Raw genomic sequence first — 24,315 nt, 5'->3', positions numbered from 1 at the left:
TGGTGGATCTATCTCGCCGAAACGCCCCTAATTTGCATGTTTGTTGCTCGAGAGGTCGTTTAATCAGCGTTGTTTACCCTGTCGGACAGCCAGGCCTTTTTTTCCCGGTGAGAGAAGCCTGCAGCTCACAAACACACACTTTCACAGCGACCGGAATTTTAAGGAGTGTTTTCTTTCATGTTACTTACGTACATAAGTTGATGTTGTGAATCATACAGGCCACCTTAAATGTCAAATGTTTTCATCGTAGTTCTTGAACAACATACACTTTAATACGCTCATATCTTGAAGTGCTCATTAAACTGTCAGAATGTCAACTATGCAACTATTCCGTATTTTTCTCTTGGAGACAGAGAGACACTGCTCTATTGTATCACTGATGAGCTGATCACCCGATGGTCGAAGCCCATTCAGAGTAGTACGTCTCCTCCAGACTCTGGTAAACCCCTCACCAGCCTTTTTATGTAATGGAAACATGGTGAGTGAGTGAGAGGACATTTCAAAGGGCGTGCCCTGCAACTTTCCCAGTAGCCACATTTTACCCAAATGGAAACGTGCCTTAAGTAAACACAAAACTTGACAATGGTGTTATTCCAGCCCATGGCAATTGATTGGCTAATTGTTAGTCCCCTGCGGCGCTCATTGGTTTTCAATGTTTTTGTCAGTCGAGAAACCACAGTTTCACGATGCAAAGGTCTGGACCCAGAGAAAATGCAGAGATGTTAGATATTATTTCCCTTCCCGAATTGGCTGATACTATAAACCAATCAGATACCAGTACATTGAAAAAATATTTACTATTATTATTTGATTATTCACTTATTTATTACAGCTATATATATTACTAACCCTGTATGGATGTGATATGATTGCTATCATTGTTGTGCTGCCTGTCTCCAACATGAGCAAATACATATAAAGAATGAATGCCATAGAACATTATTTCACTATGTGGTTGACAGTCATTCATAGTGGCAAAAGAACATAAATAATAAATTCCTGTTCGGAGTTATTTCCAATACTGGTATCGGTATTGGAACAGCTTTATTCCCAAGTGGCCAAAAAATCGGTAAATGCCGGTTGAAGTATTGTAAAGACCATGATGTCCACATGTAATGCATGAACGCGTGAACATATCGATGTTAGACAGGTAGACAATGTTGAACTGTAGGAAAACATAGATCTTGCAACTGTGCATCACTGTAGACAAGTTTTGAATTACTGCTTGACACCATCTTGCCAGTCGCTTCGAGCAAGAAGATCCAGATTTGGACTAAGCTTTAGAGTCTTCAGGCCAAGCAGCTGAATATTGGGGACTGAAAGTATTCAATGAAGCAAAGCCCTCAAACATTCCTCTGGTTAAACCTGACAGTCTTCAGTGAAACTCATTAACATTTCCAGTTTTTGTTACGTGTGTGTTTTAGTGTCCATCAGTGTGGAAGGGGAGTCTTTTGTTAGTGGAGGAGGGCTGAGCTCCAGGTTCCGTGTCAGTACAATCACCTTCCACTGGGGGCGCTGCAATGCAACATCAGAGGGGTCTGAACACAGCCTGAACGGGATGAAATACCCTCTGGAGGTACAGAAAAATACACTATCTGTTTGTTTCTCCTCAAAACATTTATTGGTCACACATTTGTGACCAATAACGAGTTCAGCTAATCTCACTGTTTGTTGCTCTCGTTCAGATGCAGATCTACTGTTATGATCCAGATGGCTTCCAAAGTCTGGACGATGCTATCAGCAAAGGAGGGAGGGTCGCTGCCTTGGCTGTGCTCTTTGAGGTAGGTCCAACTGTTAAGACGGAGTTCGACCTGTTCCTCCTCAGTTAACTGAAGTGATTAGAAAAACAGTGTGTATTCACCTCTCTATGTTCATTCCCACAGATCAGCTTGGAAGACAACGAGAACTTCAGTCCTGTTATAGAGGCTGTCAACACCGTCAGCAGGTTCGGTAGGTCACCTCTACGTACAGAGCTACTTCTGTGTCACTACTGGGTAAAGAAAGGAGCTGGATGCAGAAAGTGACACAATAATAATAACAAAACAGATTTAAGTAAATATTTGATTTTCTGTTTATCAGGTGATTGCGTTCAGAAATTTTAAAATATTGTTCCATCAACATAGAAATAGTTAAAACATGTTTTTGATTCATCATTCATACTTTTCTACGTAACAGAATCATTACGGTGTCCATGAAAAAGAAAAGCGGATGTGATGTTCGTTGCCAAATATGATTAGGATAAAATCTCCAAAAGCTTTTAAGATATTCTACAATGGACATTAAATTATATCATTTTGTTTGTTTTTGTTTTGTTTGTTGTGACATTCTGTTACTGATATTTTTTTTACCAGGTAAGAGCGGCTCTATGGAGGCTTTCACCTTGCGGTCATTGCTGCCTAATAACACAGATAAATATTACATCTACAACGGCTCACTGACTGCACCTCCCTGCTCTGAAACAGTGGAATGGATCATCTTTAAACACACTGTGGCCATATCAGAAACACAGGTCAGTAGGTTTTATCACACACACACGCACAAACACACACACACACACACGCACACACACACACACACACACACACACACACACACAGGTGTCCGCCACTGGCATTAGCATCATACTCCAGAACATTTGACAGTCATGAGGCAAAAGCTTCTTTTGAAATCAATGACAACAACTCTAAATGCTAAATTGACGGAGCATTGTGTAAGAAAAAAAGCTTTATGATGCAAATTTGGATTCTTAATATTCTAAATAATTAAAAAGAAAAAAAACTATTATTTATTTATTTTGGTGTCTGACGGTCACCGACCACTGAGCCCAACATCATGATTCATCGTGCCTGTGTGATTTGACTTTCGGTTCACAGTTTGAATGTCTCGTTCAGCCCCGGTCCGCAATCTGAGTGGTCATTCAAGCAACGCAAAAGTTAAGAGGAACAGATAGACCTAGTCGTGTAACGAGATGCACAGAGAGCAAGATGCCTGAATATTAATTAATATCAAATTCGAATACATCATTTTAACACTTTTATAGGACAAGCCCATAAAAAGAGCCCCCAAACCAACCTCCCACCCCCAGCAACAATGCCATCATGATGTTTCACTGTAACCACCCAGCCCTATAAAGGTCACACAACAACATAAATCTACAGTGGCTTGCATATTCTGTTAAAAAAGACAAACATCTCCTGTTAAGTTAAAGGGCACATATTCTGCTTATTTTCAGGTTCATACTGTTATTTTGAGGTTTCTACCAAAACAGTGGTTCTCAAACTTTGTACATGACGTACCACCTCAGAAAATATCAGGCTCTCTCAAGTACCACCAGCAAGACCAACATTAAAATACAGTAGCGTAGGCCTACACCATTCAGCTACAGACAGGAAGGGTTATTCCTAATCAGAAGATTATTTACTGTTGACTGTCTTCAGCCACAGCCACGCTATAGGAAGGACATCAGAACTGACATGTCAGTGTTTTCAAACCAATCATTTTACCTCTGCTTACCCTCTTCAGTGTCAGTGTTTAGCTCTTGACTACGTATTAGGCTGATAATGAAACAAAAATATGACAGAAAATGCTAAACCTATTTTAAATTACATTTCACAGAAGTATTTTCTTAGTAAAGTTTCTTATTTGTTATATTTTGGAGATACCACCAGAGAGAGCTTGTACCACAGTTTGAGAACCAGTGTACTAGAACATAATTACACGCTTCAATGTTCAAAACACACATTATTCTTCTCATACTGTCTCTCTGAATATAGCTGTATTCACCTTTTGTCTGCCACTTTAAGACCCCCTCATAAAAAACCCCATTCTGCTCTGATGGCGTGGGAGAAAAATGGGGCACACCATTGCAAAGGTAGTTCGGGTGGACACACTCGGAATAGGGCAATCTAATTCTCAGGAAGCCTGCATGAGTCATTGGATGGGGAGCCAAAACTGAATGACCTGTTGAATCCCATGTTTTCTCAAAAAAAGTGACAGGGTTGTTTTATTTGACATTTTGTACGTTGGTACATAAACTCCAGACACTCAAAATGATGTGCACAAACACGGTAAAAGTGACCTTTTTCATGTTTAACATCTTTGCTGCCTGTAGCTGTTGTATCTGGTTGTAGTCTGTGCCTGGTTTCAGGTCAGCTGTGCACACGATACAAATAAAACCTCACACTGAAGTGATACAGTGTGACAGGTTTAGCCAGAATGTGAACTCACAGACCAGTGTTTTTGTGTTGGTATGATCTGATAATAAAGGCCTGTCATGCAGCGACAACACAAACTGACACTGTGACGTTACTGCAGGCTGAAGACTTTCAAGCACCTCTGAGGAGCGGCCACTTTGAATGAGATCATCAGTGTAATGATCATCAATTATGTATCAGAATAATGGAAAGTGAATGAGGTCATGAAAGTGGTTGTGTGTATATTCCATGTGTACAGTATGTGTGTACTTGTGTCTGTGTTTGCATGATTGAAACTGGGGTGGCAAAGCATGACACGTGCACATCGTAGCTAACCAAAAATAGAGCAGCGCTGTCTCTCTGCCTCCGCCTGGCACCAACACAAGCCTCTTAAACACACACGCTCACACACCCTCGTGTGCATCAATTTGGGGTTTATTTGGCAACTGCACAGGAACTGGGAAAGATAAATTTGCAACACACACATCTCTCTGTTCAACTCTCCTCTCTCTGTCTGGCTGTCTCTTTGTACCCAGCTGGAGGTGTTTTGTGAGGTGATGACCATGGAGCAGGCTGGATATGTGATCCTGACGGATTACCTGCAGAACAACTTCAGAGAGCAACAGCAGCAGTTCATGGGTCAGGTGTTTGCCTCGTACACTGGAGTGGAGGACGTGCTCACACCCAGTACGTGATCAAACAACCCCAACTAAAAGTTTGCTGCTTGTTTGTTTTGCCATCGTTTATTTCTACACTTAACTCATTTGAAGTCATTTCATTTCAGTGTATTTCATTCATTTCCCATTCAATCTATTCACTTTACTTACTTGTTAACACACTACTCTATACTATTTATTTGACAACCACAGTAACTAGTTATATTGCAGATTCATTTAATTCAATTAATTGTATACACAATCTGTTCGGTCACTGTGATTTTAACTTGTAGCCTGATGTTATAGAAGCTGCAGGGCTCACGTGTTACTTGTTTGTATTACGGGGCACTATCTTCTTACAGTGCTTACATATTGTTCGTGTCTTATCTGTCACTGTTGCCTTTTATCTACTTACATATTAATATCGCTTTAATCCCCCCCTAGAACAGGGTTAGCAAACTCGGGCCCGTTGGCCAAATCTGGCCCGCAAGATCATATCTAGGTTCTATGAGAGCTGGCCCGCGAGTATAAAGCACATACAACGTTACTTTTCTATTAACAAACATGAGCATCCATGCTACCAGTCTCTTCTGACAAACTTAATCCACCCCTCCCCAAAAACGTCCAAAAGAAAGATGGAGAACAGGAGCTTTCAGCCCCGGTGGGAGGCAGATGATCTGTTTATGAAGGTAAAGAGCTGTCTGTCTCGTCTGCAGAGCCACTGTGGCTGTGACCAAAGAATCCAACATGAGAAACACCACGACAAGAACAGGAAACATTTGCAGTCTTTTTTTTTTTTCTTTTGTAGTTTGGCCCGCAACTTTGTCCCAGTTTTGAAATTTGGCCCACTGTGAATTTGAGTTTAACACCGCTGCCCTAGAATTTACCAATTCTGAACTCTTAAACATCCTGAAATCTCAAATATGATAGGCATTCATATTCAAATCCTTACTTTACAGCTGAAATCTGGATAGCTAATTTCCCCTGTTCAATTGTACAGAGGGTTTTTATATAAAGCACCTGTTTAAAATATATTTTAGGCTTAAAGTTCAGTTCAGTACACACCGGGGCTAACTGAGCCAAAAGAAGCCACGGCAGCCAAATGTCTCATGATAATGAAGCACATGGCATTCAATAACACCTTGTGGACTGTAAACTATAATTCTGTACTTCTTGCTACTGTTCCATAACACTTAGCTGAGTCTGTTCTCAGACCAACTTGTGTTAAAGTGGTACTTAGGTACTTCTATTCACTTCTGATGACCATAACAATAATAACACCATTCATCCCCTAGAAAAACCCCACAATCTGTTTATGACAAAACACTCCTGCAATTTTACACGAGACAAGCGCTCTTCAGCAGAAACATAACACCACTATACTTTTCTGAAGCTTTTTTTAATGGATCAAATCCGCTTACTGGAATGTAAATGTTATCTCTAAAGCGTGGATGTAAACCCAAAACCATCAGGAAAATAATAGATCTGAAATGATTTGTGGATTAATTCCAGTTAGTTCTTAAAGCAAAAAAAGTGAATAAATGCAAAAACCTTCCAATAACTAGGCTGCTCTTCTCTGTTTTATATTCAAACGTGAGTTCTCTGTGCTGAGCCTGTTCTGACTTTAGGGCAGGCAGAGTGCCCATAGGCCATCTACGAGAACCGATAACTGCTCATGTCTGCAGTTTCTTTCTTCATTTACAGTATTATTTTGTCCTGCTTACGGTTTTGGATTCACATTCACGGTTTAGATAACAGACATTCACACACAGAAAACATTTTCTTCATTCCCCTGAGCTTAATTTGATGCCAGCTGAAAAGCCATACCATCACTTGCCTGCTCTCAGAGAGTTTGAGTTCTAAAAACAGGTCAGAAAGTGAGTTTGCACTGGCAGAGATCTCCAGTATTGGCTGAGACACTGCTATTGATCAACTGTACTGTTAACTCCCAGCAGATACAGCAAGAATCAGATTTTTTTCCATGACAGAAAAGACTGCCCATCTTCTGCTTCCTTTTAGCTTTAATACTGTCCTCCAAGGTCATGATCATACAAAGATATAATTCTCTCCATCTTCATAAAGTCGACCCTTAAGTAAAGTAGGTCTTTTGGGTTGCCAGGGAGCTCGGCTTTGTAGTTGTGTGCCTCTGCTCCTCTCTGCGCAGGCAATTTATTTTGCAGTTCTTTTTGAAATTGAAATCAAGTATTCAGAAATTCTGAAAGAGGGTCTTTCTGTCTGTAACAAATTCATGCAGCCATGCACACACATGCATGCACATCCCATTGCCACACTCACCACCTCCTGAGCTGTGCTTTTTTAAAATGGATTCCTATTTTCTTCCTTTTTCCATGCGGTCGATTAAGTTACCTTCAGCAACACTGAACTTAATGTGAGACATTGCACCGTTTCTGTGCGTTTCAGATGTTCATTTGTACCTTTTTATTCTTTCTTTCAGATTTTTGATTGGCTTATTATTTATTACCTGTGTTACATCCACACCGACAACACTCTTTGTTCCCCTCTTTCTGCCATCTCTAGCCTGTAGCTCAGAGCCAGAGAGCGTCCAGGCTGATGCCCAGAATGACACAACCATCGTGGTGACGTGGGAGCGTCCCCGCGCGGTTTACGACACAACCATCGACTGGTACACCGTCACCTACCAGAGGCTTCAGGGCCGAGAGCAGAGCAAGCAGGAGTACAGGACAGACGGCGACCAGGACGTGGTATGAAAGAACTCTCCACAAAACAAATCACCCATGAGTACACTCACCTTTGACTGCTTGTCCTTTCAACTAATGTATTACACCGTTTTCTACAGTCCACACACATACATTTGAATTTCTTAACATTACAGTCAGTCCCTTTTCTCCTGCAGCAAATAGCATCATTTTTTAGAATTCTGTCAAACATCCCCTCTCACTCTGTCACTGCTGCTTGGCTCTGGATTGATCAAAGTGATTGATTGATTAATAGCCACGATCAATATCGGCCTCTTAACGAGTCACTGAGCATCCCTTAATGTGACCAGCACATCTGCGTATGTGTAGTTATATGTAGATCTGTGTGAGAGTCAGGGTGTGCGCGCACAAGCCTTTGCATGAATGTAGACTGAGTAGTCAATATTCAGAGCAACCTGATGCAACACAAAAGACGTACTAAACGTGTGATGCAGCTTCAGTTTAGCCTTATATGTGTATGAAAACATCGAATAAATACTCACAAGGGGCATAATTTATTATTTTCTGATTTGCAAACACTGTGATAATGCAATTATGACTTGATTAACATCAATAGAGATGCACTCAAGTCCTTATTCTAAGACATTATGAGCATGGGGTAGCTTTTACACAACTGTTATTTGCATATATGTGTAACTTGACACGTTATTCTCATTAAGGGTACTGTAAATGTCAAACACAGCATGGTTAGCAGTGTTTTATGGACATTTTCTTTCCCAAAACTTCCAATAACTAAGAGGAAACCACCAAGTCATTATTAGAAGTATTTTAGGGATATAGGGGATATTTAAATCTGTGATTCCCCACCAGGGGTAGTTGAACCCCAGGGGGTGTTTCTGCAGTTACCATGGGCACGTGGAAAGAGCTCTGCTAGTTTGCAAAATATGATTCTGATTAAAAAAAGACACCCATATATTTGCATTTTGGAGGAAAATAAACACACTTGTAGAATTACAAACTGCTTAATAACCAAGAAACTACCATCTACTTCTGCTGAATTAGCAAGCAGGCAGAGGAATCGATATAGATAGATACAAATGCTAGAGCACTGGTTGAAACGTTCAGTACTGTTTTTCCAAGTGCTAGTGAGTGAATGAATGCAAATGTATCCAAATCTACTGAAAAATAGATCAGAACTCACCTCTGGGACTTTACAGGGCGCCATCATCCCCAGTCTGCTGGCCAACAGCAGCTATGTGGTTCAGGTGGTCGCCATTTGCACCAATGGACTCAGAGGACGATGGAGCGACCAGATTATAGTGGACATGCCGTTAGAAGACCCTGGTACAAACACACACACACACAACCACACACACACACACACACACACACACACACACACACACACAAACACACTGTTCCAGTTACTAAAGTGAGTCTTTATTTCTCTCTCTCTAGAAAGTGATTCAGATCCGGACGCTGGCACAAAAGATTTGGAAGGAAAAAGGGAGGTAGGGTTCACCTGACACCACTCTGCACGTTGGCTTTCATTTAACTGAATCACTTTTCAGTGCTGAAGTTTGCCCTGCATTCAGTCGTATCAGTGAACCTAATTATTATGCAAATGAGTCTCATTATGTCTATAGAGGCTTGTCAGCGAGTGTTGGAGAGCGGTACAGAAGGTTATACAGGACCCTCCAGCGTGTTTGGAAGAGATAAAAAAACAGACTCTAATGTTACCGTGTTTTTCTCACTGAGAGAAACCCTGCATTAATGGAGAAAACTTATTACTGCCATATTATCAGTTAATTTGAACGCTGAAGAAGTAAATAAGACACCAAACTGTGTCTTTGGTAGGTTGTTTATATTCACTCATTTAAAAAAAGTCCTTACTAATCTTTGTTTGTTACTCCTTCAACAAGGCACGTCCCTCCTGATAATATAGGCAAACATTTTGTGACACAGCTCCTCACAGTAGCGCTCTCTTCCTTGTGTTAGAGCTCATCTAAAGCTAAATCAGAGAGGCCACAGAACCAGAATCAGGTGGATTTGTCTCAAGAGGACCACAGCCCCGTGGAGGAGATCCCAGTGGAGCAGACCAGAGTTTACCAGAACCTGCCGGTCCAGGTCAGCACCCGATCAACCCCAAAGACACCCTCTGGGTCCGCCATTCTACAGAAAACCCGGCTCAAACAGAATGTGAAAAAGAAACTTGACCGGAACAGGTCGACTCCCGACAATATGGATGAGAACTGGATTTACGAGGACAGTGATCCAACACAAAAGCCGCTTACTAATGTTGGATTTGATGGCAATGGTGCAATATGGGTAACTGACATAACTGAGCAGCCGGGCTTCCTGTTTCCAGTTGCCCGGGCAACAACGCTGCCGACGGTTCGTCGACAAATCACAGAAGAGGCCTCGTTGTCAGTGTTGCCACTTCAGGTAGTTCACTCTTTTTCTCAGTGTGTTTATTTTTTTCCTTCAGCCTCAGAGCTGACTCAATGTCACACCTAATGTTGAGACAAACTGACACACAAAATGGAAATGCAAAGTTGCTTATAGTGGTTTGGGTATTTTTGAGTTTAATGTTGTCCACAGAGTTTTCTCATGTCCTTGCCGTTTTCTCAGTGTTGTTGCGTACTGCCTGTTCTACTTGCAGTCAGGGGATCATGGTCAACCAGACCAAGCCAGAGAAATTGGCCTTCCTTCTCCCCAGTCGGACCTCTACACCCCTCCTGTGGAGGACATCCAGGTCACAGATATCTTCTATGAAGACACAGTCAACAACTCTCCACTAGAAACCTCTGTTACAACCGTGTCTGCTGCCGCTGTGTTGCCAGGTCAGGTTTTATTTGAAGAGAAGGGATTTGAGCTCATAAACATTAGAATAGGAACCAGCAGAAGATTCTGCTCACCAAACACTGACATGCTCAGATTGTGTGTTGATGCTTCAATAGCTTCATTTTAAATTAAAACCTATGCTGTTAAAATGGATGGATTTAATAAATGTTTAGCTGTAGCAATGTTCAACTACTACTGCAACGTTGCATTCATTGTAACAAATGGCTGTTCACTTTTGATGTTTTTTTGCTGACTTTTTATCGCAAGCCCAAATGAAGGCCGATTGGATTCTTTTTAACTAGTATTGACTTTGATTTCTCCAGTTTTATTCAGTGAATGTTTTGTCAGCAATTTTTAAATTTTCTTGGTCACGTGAAGTAATGAACATTTTTAAATGATTCATATTGTTTTTCTTTATTAGGATTTTACAAATGTGTATAAGCCTGGAACCTCTGTACATTTTCAAGTTCAAGAGACGGACAAAATTCCTTTGGACACATTTAGATAGCCCTAGAACCAATCAGAGCAACAAATCGACGTAGTGCTGAGCGGCACATGCATGTTGGGGTGTTGCTTGGTCCGTTTAGAAACAGGAAAAGAATGGCGACCGGTTCACAAACTTTCTCAAATTACAGCTAAACAGTACACCAAAATGTATTTCTGAAGAAGTTTTATGAAATAGACAAAACAGTAACAGAACACTGATTCCTATTAAATCAGCGCTGCCTAGTTTGACAGTTTAATTTCAGTTTTGCCGGATAAGCTGCGATGGACGGAGAATATCGCATCAAATGACAAATTAAAGCAAAACTTAAACTAAATCAATGTGGTAACCCCGCTATAGAGGGGGAGTGACTGCTGTGAAGCTGTCATTCTTTATATACAGTCTATGGATCATCATGATAAATTGTATAACATCATTATATATATTCTATCCCACAGGTGATAAAGTGGACAAAGCCTCACTGCCGTTCTCTGGAGACACCGATGCCTCTGTGAGCAAACCTCTGCCAGAAACCGTCACCTCGGTTTCCTCCACCTCGTCCCCCGTCTGGATCACGGCAAAGCAGGCAACTGCCAGCAACACGTTGGCTGAGTCAGTCTACAAATCCTTCACCACCTCCTCTCTTCTCAGGGCGCTGATGCATACGACCCAGCCCATGTTTAACGGTAAGATGAACCTCCTTAGAACACCCTCTCTAGAAATATATATTACATGCTATAAAAAATATGATGTTAACTCTCAATCAACAGTGGCTACTCATTTATTATATGAGGGATTTAACACAACGGCAGAAAATAATTGTTATTTTTCTGTGGCGGCAAGACAGCTGGACTTAATTGCAGTGGATGATTGCCTTACTCCACTAATAGCTCACTGCTGCTAAACTAATCACTGCTTTGCTCTGTGATCTTGGTGGCATGTTGTGTAGTAGCGTGACGTGGATAATGTTGGTGGTGGTGTTAATAATGATGGTCGGAAAAAAAAACAAGCTGGCGTTGATGATGATTAGAATGATAATCGGCGACTCTCTGAACTGGTTCAGAAATGAAATATGACTCTTCCTCAAGTCTTGCAGCACATTAGGACTCCACAGGAGGTCACATTCTGAGTGCACTCAGGCTCCTTGATTAGCATCGTCTTTTGGGACTCCTTTTCCGGCTCGGCATTCTTTTCTGTGGCTCGGCGGTGCACTCTGGTGGTTGTTCTTTTTCCTTCTTTCCTCACTAAATGCAGGGTCCTCAACATGAGGGTGCCTCGTGTGTTCGCCTTCACCAAGTTGATTTATGACGTCTCTTAATTCAGCAGCTCAATAAATAACTTCCAATACTCTTCTGCTCTCTTCTTGCATTGTTATCTTAGTGCATCAAATCTGGGAAGTTCAGTTCTTACTTTTCCTTCCATCTTTCCTGGAATGACAAACACATTTTGAGAGGACATGCTTCGCTGCTGGTGTCCCGGAATTTTTTTTTTTTTTAAGAGTTTAACTTTGGCTTTTATTGCAGCAATAACACCAAGGTTCAAGGTTGAGGACCCAGTCATTGAGCCTTCCTCTGGCTTAACAACTCCTCCTAACACTTCTAGTGGAGTGACGGTGAACCCTGCAGATCCTGCAGTCTCTGACCCCGAAGGAGATTTATTCACGCCTCAGTCACTCAGCCCTTTTAACGACTACATCGGCAGTGTCCGGCCTTCCCCTGCCCTCCCTGAAGATAACAGGAGTGGCATTATCTTTCATCATCACGAGTCCTCTCAAGAGCACTCCAGTGTGCAGCACCCTCAGATCTCTCCCACTCCTCAGGATCACTTCATCACTGAGTACTCCCTTACTCTGCCGAGTACCATCAACTTATCAAAAACAAACACAGCTGAAGGAAACACCCCAAATACTGACCAAAGGATTAAAGATGGTGTGAACGTTTTGCCGCGTCCATACAATGAAGAGGAAGCCGGAAGAAATAGACAAAAAGAAGACCAAAGCTCGTCTTCAGTCTCACCTTTCTTTGACTCTAAAGGTTTGAGTTTGTCCCTTCCCTATAATTTAGAGGAATCCAACACAGACTGGCCAGCAGAGGGAAGTGGATCTGGCTCTGGTCTTTATAGCAAAAGGCTCAATCAGGACGGCATCACTACGGTCGAGACGGACCTTTCTACTAGTCATACTATCAGCTTAAAGGCGGATTACCCTGGGGAAAAGAGTAGATCAACAGGGATAAAGATGGAGAGTGAAAAAGACGGTGATACGGGAAGCAAAATAAGTAGCAAGACAGAGTGTGAACCAGCGGCAGGGAAAGAAATGAAGGAGAATGAACGTGAGCTAAGTGTTGAGGAAGAAGAAAAGATGGAAGGAGAAGGAGTGCTCAACATCAGGAACCAGAGAAGAAAGCTTGATAGTAGAGCAGGCTGTGACATGTCGGAAAAGGAAGGGGGGGAAACTGTAGTAGGAAAGACAATATACACTGAGACCGGCAGTGGGGATGAAACCGAGTCCAATTTAGGAGTTTTAAGCTGGCCTGAGGAGGTGAGTGGCTCTGGAGAAGGTGGTGGAGACGGAGAGGGAAAAGGAAAGACAGTCAGTGATGATAAAGAAGGTATCAAAGCTGTAGGTGGAAAGGAAAGTGATGGAAGAGAAGACAGCAGTAAAGAAGTTGTATCTGGTCTGCAGCCGTCTGTCAGTCAGGATGAACCTACAACAGAGTTCACACTGTTGGGCAGCAGAGCAGAAAGAGAAAATGGCAAAAGTGATGGACATCACGGAGAGGGGCGAAACTTAAGTCTTTCCAGTCACTTCGGGGTCAAATCCGCTGTGGAGGACAACAAAGAGGGAGGTGGTGATGGTAAAAGCACCGGAGGTCTGGAGAGCAACGGACACATGGAAGGAGGCGGTGAAGAGGAGAGTGATGCAGCTGTTACCGGTGAGAGTTTGCAGCAGATCTCAAGTGTGGAAGGGTTGTTCTTTGATGCTGCAACAAGTCCCATGTCGGGGCGTCTGGTCCCTCTGCTCAGACTGACAGATGGCAACAAGGCCACGGAGGAGGAAATGGAAGGTAATTCTTTTCTTCAACTCTGCCTCTCTGCAACAGAATGAGAAAGGGCACCCCTCTCTCATACATCTGTCCACTCCTGTTTTATATATCATGTCAAAGGACAGAATTATCACCACACTCTGCAGCTTTTTGGAGCTTCTAAACATCGCTCGGGTTGATTTGGTTTTATGTTCCTCAACAATCAACCTCATCTTACAGCAAGAGACAGATTGTAAGGAAAGCTCGTAACACAATGACCAGTTCAGAATCAATTCCAAGTTAGTAGTAAGTAAGGTCCAGTAAGAGAACACAGTACACTTCAGCATCAGTCCTCCTGAGTCAAGTCATTTAACATGCAGTTGAACAGGAATGGCTGTCATGGTGACATGTTCAGAAAAGTAGTTATCTCCAGGTTTCCCAAAACAATCCACACTCTCGCGGGCTCAACATGCACTGTGAGAAAGGTCTCTCCTCTCAAAGTGGAACAAAAAACAATGAATGAGTTCACACATTATAGAGGTCTAGTGTTCTGCATTTTTCCATCTTTCCCTCCTGTTTTGTAGTTTGAACACAAACAGGTTAAAATGCATGATGTTAAAACACATTAGCAGTTATTGCCCTTTAACATTTGAATATATGTCTTTGGATAATATTGGAATATAGTGAATATATGTACAGTTTCTCTTAATCTTCAACACTTTAATTTGGCATGTTTAAAGTCAACATTGTCACCACCAATACCACTTCTGTCAATTTTCAGCATGTCCGAGTGCTATAAGATAAATTTGACTGAGAATGACAAAATCAGCTTCTGTAAGATCCGCATCATAATACTTCCCTCCTGTGGTGCAATCCTCAGGGTCCGTCTGACTTACAGTAGCTGCTGATATTTAGCCTAGCCCTTTGCTTGCCCCTCACCGATCACAGAAATCAGAGTCTTGAAACAGGGGACAATACAGCACTTCAAGATTGCAAAGTCAGTAGGAGTAATGTGACAAAAACTGGAGCTAGTACTTTAAAGATGGCGAGTTCTCACCTTAGGATAACCACAAATCCAGGTTAAAAGCTGTACCTCTGATCACAAACCTTATCGCAAAGATAAAAGGACAGTAAATATTAGACTTACATTCAACAGAGTCGAAAACACAACTCTGAATCAATGTCTCTGCTGGATTTGTTAATAAGGAACCATATATATCATCTCAATAAGGTGATTCTATGTCAGTGCCGTGTTTGCAACATTGTTGTGCGTGCTTGTTAATGCAAGTTTCATTTGTGTCAGATCATTTCTCTTTGAAAAGTTTGAGGAGCAGTTTGAAAATCTTTGACAAACTGAACATAAATGCCGAGATCCAAACTTAAGATTAAACTCGTTTTAATCTCAGTTTATCTTTTTTCTTACCTCTTCCAAGCATTTTTAACAATTGTTTAAGTCCTATAATATCAATATATTTCATAAACAGAATCCGGGAAGACTTATTTAACATGAAATTAAATCAACATCATTTCACTAAGTGCCTGTTTTGTGTGTGTGTGTGTGTGTGTGTGTGTGTGTGTGTGTGTGTGAAAAGAGTCGAATCAGGGACTCATGTCTGTGTATGAGTGTCTGGCCTGCTTGCATCCCTTTATGTTTAACAAAACTTCCTGGATTTTGTGGGTGATTTCATACATAAAAGTGTCAATTGTCACAGAATTCCTGATATATAAAATTACTTAAACTTACTTAAAGATATAATCAAATGACCCACTAATCAAAGCACTTGTTAGTGACACTGTTTACCTCAGTCAGCAGCGGTTGGTCTGCCCGTGGAGATCGTCACTGTCGTTATGCTGCTTTCACTTGTACTCGGAAATCGTGAACTTTCCAACTTCTGAGTCAGGCTTGTAGTAAGGGCAGAAGTGTAATAGGAACATGTGTCTGTATGGATTTAAGAGGGTATCATATAGGGGACGGACTGGACATAGAGAGGTGAAAGTGTTGAAATAAAGTTTACAAAAGAGCAACAAAAGGAAATAGTCAACACCTATAGCGACCGTGAACGTGACAAGATGGAAGGCTCTGAAAGAACAGGCTCACCCAAAATCACATCTTACCGCCAAACATGTCGCAAGAAACAAGATATCACGATTCTTACGGATTATGGCTTTGAACTAAAAATGTAGTGATCACGACACTGACATGATCTCTGTGTCTCCCACGCTCTCCCCCTGTCTCTCTCTGCCTCATCACACCCCGTCCTTATTCCTCCGCCTCTTCTCACTCTCAGAGGGCAGCAACAGCAGCCACGAGTCTCGGGTCGGGCTGGTCGGAGGTGTGGAGAGGGAGAAGAGGACAGTGGTTCCTCTGGCTGTCGTTTCTACTCTCACCATCCTCTGTCTGCTGGTACTGGTGGGCATACTCGTCTACTGGAGGTACACACACACACACACACACACACACACACACACACACACACACACAAACACACACACACAGGGTCATTGTCTGCCTGAGGCAGGTTCACTGTGTACTTGATTTAGATTCTGATTCGTTTGTGTCACAGAAACTGTTTCCAGGCGGCTAATTTCTACCCAGATGACAGTGCATCGCCTAAAGTCATATCAGCTCCATCTACACCCCTGCTGCTGGCCACAGGTCAGACACACACACACACACACACACACACACACACACACACACACACTCATAAGACTTTATTACATTATCATTGTGTTAATTATGCAGTTAAAGGTTCACTCTCTGGTTGCAGACGGTCACGAGCCACTGACTGTGAAGCAGTTTGTGAAGCACGTCATGGAGCTGCACACCACCAACACCTTCTCCAAGGAGTTTGAGGTGTGTGGGATGTTGATCATTTGATCAGAGTTCAATAAAACAATAACATAAACTGCCAAGAGATAGTTTGAAAAAAGATAGCCCTTAGATACACCGTAGGGAGATTTCCTGAGATTGCGGTTTAACCAGCGTTGAGTTAGAGTTGGTTTATGTGCATCAGTAGACACCACCCCATGTGTCATAGCTCCCTAATGCTCTTCCATGACTCTATTAACATCATGTTCTTTATGAATATAATTCAGCACAGTGGTAATAACTTCTGTGTACAGAAGGGTGTATGGCACTACCTATGACAGTGCTGCATGGGCCTCATTCCAGACTCCAAATTCAAATACGTATTAAATATTTTTATTTTTTTTATTTTTTATTTGGTATCACTGTACAGCAGCAGGTCACACAGTCATCATTTATTGCTTTTACATGATGATCCTTTAGTATATTTGTAGAACACAAGAATTGAACAGAACACAAGGTGTTTTATATTCCAGGGCCCAGTATTTCAAAATTTGTAATCCGGATCAGAATAATCCGGATAATGAAATCCTCCTTTTCTCAGTCATGGATCACGGTGATCCTGCTGACTTTATCTGAGTATTTCAAAACACAGGCAGATCGGATCACTGTGATCTCTACCTGGCCGGATACGGATTTCCCAATCTCAAGTCTCCGCCTCCGGGATCTGAAACATGGTGGACTACTTCATGAAAGGAGTAGCAGAGAGCCGACTTTCACGTCAAAAGTGTAAGTTAACCGTCGTCTATTGTGTAGCGGTTTTAATACCATACGAACGGCAACCAACACATCATGCAAGCCAACTATTTGAATTGTCACCTTATTAAAAGCAGGCCGTGGCGATCTCTAATTGAGACGCGGCCGTGCTAACGGGAGCTAACGCGGCTCCATTGACTTGTGTGTTAAGCAGCTAGCGGGCTATCATTAGCGGCTATCATTAGCGTCACGGCAGATTTACAGTATAAGCAGGCTGCATTGTGTACAGACCTGCTCAGTGCTTAGAAAACACAACGCAACACAGTTTGAGTATTAACTACAAGGTTTGTTCAGAAGGTTCAGAATGCTACAGTAGCCTAATGCTGGTGATGATATCATGTTTTTGTGTAGGCTACATAAACACAATTTGGGATTGTGGATTAAGATACTCATACACCTTCTACCTTCAGAGTCCACTCACAGCCATGGACCACTCAGCTACAACAGGGTGAGTGCTGGAAATCCTTGAAAATGCTTTAATTGTATTGATACATTTAAGACTTTCAAGTAATTGGAGTTTGAATAAAGTGCTTGAAACTGCTTAAATTTGTAATGGCATTACTTTCATGGTATTGGTCAGTGACACAATTAGAAACATTTCTTCATCCTAATTCCTCTCCAACATTGGTGAGAGCTTGTTTTTTTTTGCATTTCACTACACTGTTTTTAAACCTTGGTTTTAGCTTTGCATGTGACCAATAAACTTATCTATCTACCACATCAGGCACGGGGGCCAGAGCCAGAGCCAGCGCCAGAGCGACGGCGACGGAAGAGGCATGCCGGGGATGAGGAAGCCTATGAGAGGCTCCTCAAAATGGAGACCGAAAGGGCAGTCAAACAGACTGAACTGGCCAAACGGCAAATTAAGCTGACGCTGCTTCAGCAAAAAGAGACAGAATTAACAATCAAGCTGTTAGAGAAACAGCTTGACATTTGAAATAGCATGGTCCTCAGTGGTCACATTATTTTTTGTTGGAATAAAACTTTGTTTGGACCCTGCATTCCTTTGTCTTTCTCTGTTTTGGTACATGCAAGTTACAATGTTTGGTGAACTAGAATTTGAGAAATAATTGTAATTTTATTTACAGCAGTTTTACAGTGTGGTCAAAAATTTTACTATGCTTTACATTTTTTGATATTACTTAAATTACTTGTTAGAAGTACAACACTAACACTTAAGTGTAACAAACATCTTGAGTAACAATATCTAGGAGAAGTATGCGCTGAGAGTTTGTCAATCCAAGTCAAATCCACCTCTGAGGTGGGATTCAAATGATCCTGAAATTTTGGTATCAAGTTGATCCAGATATCTGACTTAACTTTTGAAATACCCAAATCAGCCTTTTATCTGGATTCAGGGGAGGATTGGATTACCAGAGCTGAAACCCTGATCTTCAGGATCAGGATTCTCCTGATCTGTGTTGAAATACCCAGTTTTCAGATCAGATCTAGATTTAATCCAATCCGACCAGGATAATCCTGTCAGATCACGTTTGAAATACTGGGCCCTGATCATTAAAAAACGGATGAAATAATCAACTGTAAACAAAGAAAGGCGTTTCAGGGAAATATACATTTTCCACTCCTCCCAAATGTCCTCAAATGTAGTTTCCTGAAGCCTCACGGAGAAGGTTATTCTTTCCATTACACAGATTTCACTTATAATCTCATACCAGTCTTCTATGGATTGGGTGTCTGGTTTAAACCATTTCTTTGCACTTGCTTTTCAGCAGCTACATTCAGTATTTCCAATAGGTATAATTTTTTTAGTGTTTGTGGATTCTGAAATAAGGAACTGAAGAAGGAGTTTGGCCCAATTAAAAGGTGTTTTTGACCCAAATATAGTCACCAATCTTAAACCAATCAATTACGCTCTCAGGCTAATCAAATCTTGAGCAGATACTGAATGGGGAACAAGGTTTTGGTGAATGAATAGATCTTAATGTAGTTGAGTTGTTAAGTATTATACAACAGTTTGGTGACATGTTTTAACAACAGGTGCATCTGCATGACATCCGTTACCTGTTTCCTAGCATGAACTTCCTGAGTAACACACACAGATGGGACTCATTGTAGTGTTATTGTCAGTGTGCGCTCCCCCCTTGTGTTACAGTGTTCCTGCCTTTTGTTAGCTGCAGTAACAAAAGCACATTTTACATCAATCTAGTCTACTCTTTCCCAAAGTTAGGATACAGGAATAAATACATTTCATATACATTTTAAATTTGTGATTGGTTGTGTTCTTTATCAGTAGTAAATAAATGTAGATGTCATGCAAATTTATGATGTATTTTTGGAAGTTTGAGTCCCAGGGAGACGCCACATTTCTCTTTCTGGTCTGGAGCTGAACAAGTTGTGGAACCCCTGGTCTAGACTGATGTAGTTGTGTAGTTTTAACCTCCTTCTTTTCTAATCAAAGGAGCACTCGGTAGATCACTGCCTTGACTTGCAACTACCCACAAATATTTGCCTGAATATTTTTACAGTGTAGATGAGAATAATAGGCCAACATGGTTGAAAGCTAAAAGACTTCAGCTCAGTTGGGGATATCGGAGCATTGTCCACTTAGCCCCGCCTCTCTGTGTGTATCTGAACCCCATATTCCTGTACCTGCACTGACTCCCTGTCTGTCTGTCTGTCTGTCGTCTTGTCCCCCTTCCCCCTCCACCACCACTCTCCTTTCACCACCTCCACCATCATCGTCGTGCTTTCTGCATCCTCACCCTCCTCCATTAGATTGTCAAAGAATCCTATGAGGTAAGACACATGCAGTATCACAGAGGTGTGCTTTTCTTTTCCTTTCTTTACTTCTCAAAAGAAACGTCCCTGTTGAGTCCTCAGATGTCACATTCAATGCAAACTAATGAAATGAAGCCTTTTATTTTCAAGTAATGGTACCAACTTGGATATAAATGTGTATATTATGAGTTTGCATTATCAAGGATTGTCAAAGGCAGGGGCCTATTTACTGACATATTCAAACTGAGATGGGGTGAAGGAGCATTCTAAGTTTATTTATTGTGTTAATCCATATTGATAATGATTCATAATAATGAATTAGAATTAAAATCCCTCCATCCCTGCAGCTGCTTATCGTCCCTCATCTTTATGTACTATAAGGCTTTAATTCAGGTCACTCACAGTAACCTCAGCACATTTGAACCAGGGATGTCACCCTAATGTGTGCTCACACAATACTTCTCAATTCTAGTTACAGCTTAATTCACAAGTGTTTAATTCTTTGTTTTGTCTTCACTGTTTACATTTGACTATTGTATTGTTAAAAAAAAACACCTTCACTCCAGTGGCTGCAGTTCTAATCGTGCTAATTAACCCAAGTCTTATTTGTGTTTTATATTGCTTTTCAGGAGGTGCAGGCCTGCACGGTGGAAATGGGCATCACTGCAGACAGCTCCAACCATCCCGACAACAAAAGCAAGAACAGATACATCAACATACTGGCCTGTACGTCAGTATGCTCACTGTTAAATGTTTGTTTATGACTTGGGAAGCCAGCGGTGATGAAGCTGATTAACCCTTTCCTCTCCCAGATGACCACAGTCGAGTCAAACTCTCCAACAGTTTGGACAGAGATGGGAAATGTGGAGACTACATCAACGCTAACTTTGTAGATGTAAGTTTGTTTTTGTCAGCCTCTGCATGTTAACCCTCTGAGACCCACCATAGACCGACTGTTGTCTGTCTTACAGGAGTGGGACAAGGGATGTTTAGGGGGAGACAGAAGGTCAACAGTAGATGCCATATAGAAGTCAGACAGCTGGGAACCTGAAGATTAACTTGAAACGTGGCTCAGTACAAGTCAAGGTTATAAACGGAAATAAACATTGTATTTTGTTAGGAGTCTATTTCAGTTTTGAAGGTTTAGATTGTGTGAGGGCTTCAAGCATTATGATGGAAGTATTTGATGCCAATTCTATTCAATTAAATTCAGTTCAATTTTATTTACAGTGCCAAATCATAACAGAAGTTATCTCAAGACACTTTACATTTAGAGTAGGTAAAGACCAAACTATGACTTATTCATGATTTACAGAGACCCAACAAGGCACACTATCTTTAACAACAATAATAATAGTAATAATAATATTTATATACAGCATTTATCCAGCAATCTTGTTCTCACAGTGATAACGAAAACCTTCCTTTTAACAGGAGGACGGCCATCTGTCTTGACCAGTTGGGGGGGAATACCCATTCTCATGCTCTGTCATGTCTCATTAATCATTGCAGCAATTTGTGGATTGATACCATTTGTAACACAGATCTGGTGTTACATTTAACCATTTTACCAATTGAAAATTGATTGAACAAACATTTGGAGATTTCTGCAAAAATTGCATTTTTTGGCAAGTGGACAGCGAGCACTTCTGTTGTGTAAACTGCCCCCTTATTGTCTGTATACCTAGGAAAACCATCCATCCTCTGAATGCTGAGGCTCTGATTATCCTAGAGGTCACTACAGCTCATTTTATAGAGAGCGCAAGTTTCAGAAATTGCTCTCACTAAAATGAAATGGTCACTACGGGGAACATCACACATGAATACAGATGGGCTCATTGAATCTACAAGAGTCTCAGCTTTCCAGACAGACCAAATTTACGCTATTCAAGACTGTTTTGGGACCCCAGTATGCAGAAATATTTAAATACTGCATTTCAGAATAGGCGACAATAACAAATTTGTACTGCATGAGAGAACCTGCGTAGTTTTTGCCCAAGCTTTTGTGATTATCATAAAGTGTGCATGTCTGTAAAGAGGAGACTCGTGGGTACCCATAGAACACATGTTTATTTACATATCTTGAGGTGAGAGGTCAAGGAGCCCTTTGAAAAAATTACCAATAAATGGGGTCGTTTAGTTTCATATGATACTAATATATTCACTCTAGGTTCAGATCAGAGTCTCTTGAAGGCAGTAATGTCGGCCAAGATTGCCGGCACTCCCATGGCTCTCAGAGGGTTAATAGGCAGAATGACAGACTATAGGTCAGATGGGTCTAATCCGCCATTGTTAGAATGGTTCATCCCATCCAGGGTTTTTCTTGACTACTAAGCGGTTTCCTCTGCAGGGTTATGAGCGCACGAGGGCGTACATCGCGGCTCAGGGGCCTCTCAGAGCGGGCAGGGAGGACTTCTGGAGGATGATCTGGCAGCAGAACGTTGGAGTTATTGTCATGATCACCAACCTCAAGGAGAAAGGACGGGTAGGAGGTCTCTCTGCTACTGCTTCAACCACCGGCCCCACACAAACACCAATCAGTAACATTACACACATATCAGACCATTTCACTGTTCCTCTTTCTTTTGACCAAGCTTCTCTAATATTGTGCAGCTGCTTGTAGAGTTTGGAGATTTTGAAGCCTTCTACCTTCATGTTTTCTAAAACAAGATAGTGATGAGAATGTCATCTGGAGTCAGTGCTCAGTGGTCTGTCAGTGGCAATACGCAGGCAGGAAGTGAGATCCAACACTGTCTGGATAGACACTGACATCGAAAATAATTGTAGAGATTTACCTACAATCTTTTGTCAAGTGTCAATACATGCACTTTAATACTTAAAGTCGCAGTCGGTAACATTTGTTTGATCATTTTCACTAAAACCGACACTATGCTCCGTTAGAACAACATAAACCATCCTGTTTTAGAAAACAACTGCACATCTACATGCACCTAGAGCTTGTATCATCCTGCATGCACACGCCTGAAGCTAGGCATATGTTAAATGACATTAGCAGTTGCTATCTATGATGTTAGCCAGCCTACCTCCATGTAGCGTGTACTCAATGTCGTTTTTTGATGAGAGAACACAGGGGCGCATTCACAGGAATCTGGTGCACACGCACTGACTAGCACTCGATCAGCCAGACTTACCGTATGCAGCTTTAAGTAATGTTAAAATCGCACAGTATATTAGACGGTTTGAGCCAATATGAGAAAGGTCTCAGGATTCGTTTCGCTGCTCCAAGGTTTTTAAATCAGTTTCAATAGATTATTTGGCTACTTAAGCAACATTGACATCACCTCATAAAGTTGATAAGGTGAACATGTTGGCAAACAGCAGCTTATTTACACCTCTAGCAGACAGTTTGTGTCTACCTGGCAAAGGCCAGATTCACTTTCTTGTAGCTGTTTGGTTTCTATCAACTCCTGAGGGGAATGTTTTCGGCTGCTAAATGAATACAGTTCTGTGTCGGTTTGGTGTTGGACAGGTAGTGTACAGAGAGTTTATCAGGGCACTATTATTCTGTTATTATATTGAATATGACAATATTACAAATTGGATACAGGTCATGTGAACAGCATAATCGGTTTGGTTTTCTGATTGGGCCTTTTTCCGAGTGTAGCCGTTGATTTTCTGAATGCTGATCTTTTCAAGAAGTTGGTGGAAATAATGAAAAGGGGGAGGCTGTGTTTATACGGTCCAACTAAATCTTTTTTAATGGCTTCATGTAGACGTGAATAATTGCAGAAAATGGTTTTTCATTAACCATGTAAACGAAAGGAATACTGTCTTTTTCTCAGTACACATAGTGAGTCAGCTGGAAGATGGCAAAACATTCCGTAGAGTTCAGAGGAACTAAAGAGCTCAGTTCTTCCTCCATAGAGACATTGTTGGTGCCCCCAAATAGGTTTTAGCCAGAGCTAAAGGAAAACCACAAGCAACCAAATGTGTAGAATTGAGATTAAAATAGCAATTCAAATACTCTCTGAATGTGTTTTAATAGCAATTTATCAAACAACTGTTGAACAAGCAGAGCATAAACTTAAATACGACCTCTCTGGATTCCAGCA

General features: G+C 41.4%; 1 protein-coding gene and 1 long non-coding RNA gene across 3 annotated transcripts in view; both read left to right on the top strand.

Moving 5' to 3' along the window:
• Nucleotides 1-24,315, top strand: part of LOC310962596 (receptor-type tyrosine-protein phosphatase zeta-like) — a gene marked incomplete at both ends in the record, with an annotated part of 48,228 nt that overhangs the window by 18,832 nt on the left and 5,081 nt on the right. The window contains 19 exons of the mRNA XM_083935102.1: nt 1,425-1,576; nt 1,686-1,781; nt 1,884-1,950; nt 2,352-2,509; nt 4,730-4,880; nt 7,388-7,572; nt 8,745-8,871; nt 8,986-9,038; nt 9,526-9,972; nt 10,190-10,370; nt 11,314-11,541; nt 12,379-13,920; nt 16,167-16,311; nt 16,443-16,534; nt 16,650-16,735; nt 20,240-20,260; nt 20,872-20,968; nt 21,055-21,137; nt 22,593-22,727. Of these exons, the coding sequence (XP_083791228.1) occupies nt 1,425-1,576; nt 1,686-1,781; nt 1,884-1,950; nt 2,352-2,509; nt 4,730-4,880; nt 7,388-7,572; nt 8,745-8,871; nt 8,986-9,038; nt 9,526-9,972; nt 10,190-10,370; nt 11,314-11,541; nt 12,379-13,920; nt 16,167-16,311; nt 16,443-16,534; nt 16,650-16,735; nt 20,240-20,260; nt 20,872-20,968; nt 21,055-21,137; nt 22,593-22,727 (4,046 nt within the window). The remainder of the gene's footprint in view (nt 1-1,424; nt 1,577-1,685; nt 1,782-1,883; nt 1,951-2,351; nt 2,510-4,729; nt 4,881-7,387; nt 7,573-8,744; nt 8,872-8,985; nt 9,039-9,525; nt 9,973-10,189; nt 10,371-11,313; nt 11,542-12,378; nt 13,921-16,166; nt 16,312-16,442; nt 16,535-16,649; nt 16,736-20,239; nt 20,261-20,871; nt 20,969-21,054; nt 21,138-22,592; nt 22,728-24,315) is intronic.
• Nucleotides 17,409-18,502, top strand: LOC310962945. 2 transcript variants are annotated; one of them, XR_014593677.1, is made up of 3 exons: nt 17,409-17,476; nt 17,855-17,951; nt 18,228-18,502. It is a non-coding gene; the product is annotated as an uncharacterized lncRNA (long non-coding RNA). The 2 variants fall into 2 exon arrangements; XR_014593678.1 differs by having other exon boundaries at nt 17,415-17,476; nt 17,914-17,951.

The sequence above is a fragment of the Echiichthys vipera genome (genome assembly GCF_963691815.1).
Source record: "Echiichthys vipera genome assembly, chromosome: 20".
Lineage (NCBI taxonomy): Eukaryota > Metazoa > Chordata > Actinopteri > Perciformes > Trachinidae > Echiichthys > Echiichthys vipera.
This window is presented reverse-complemented; position numbering and strand designations above follow the sequence as displayed.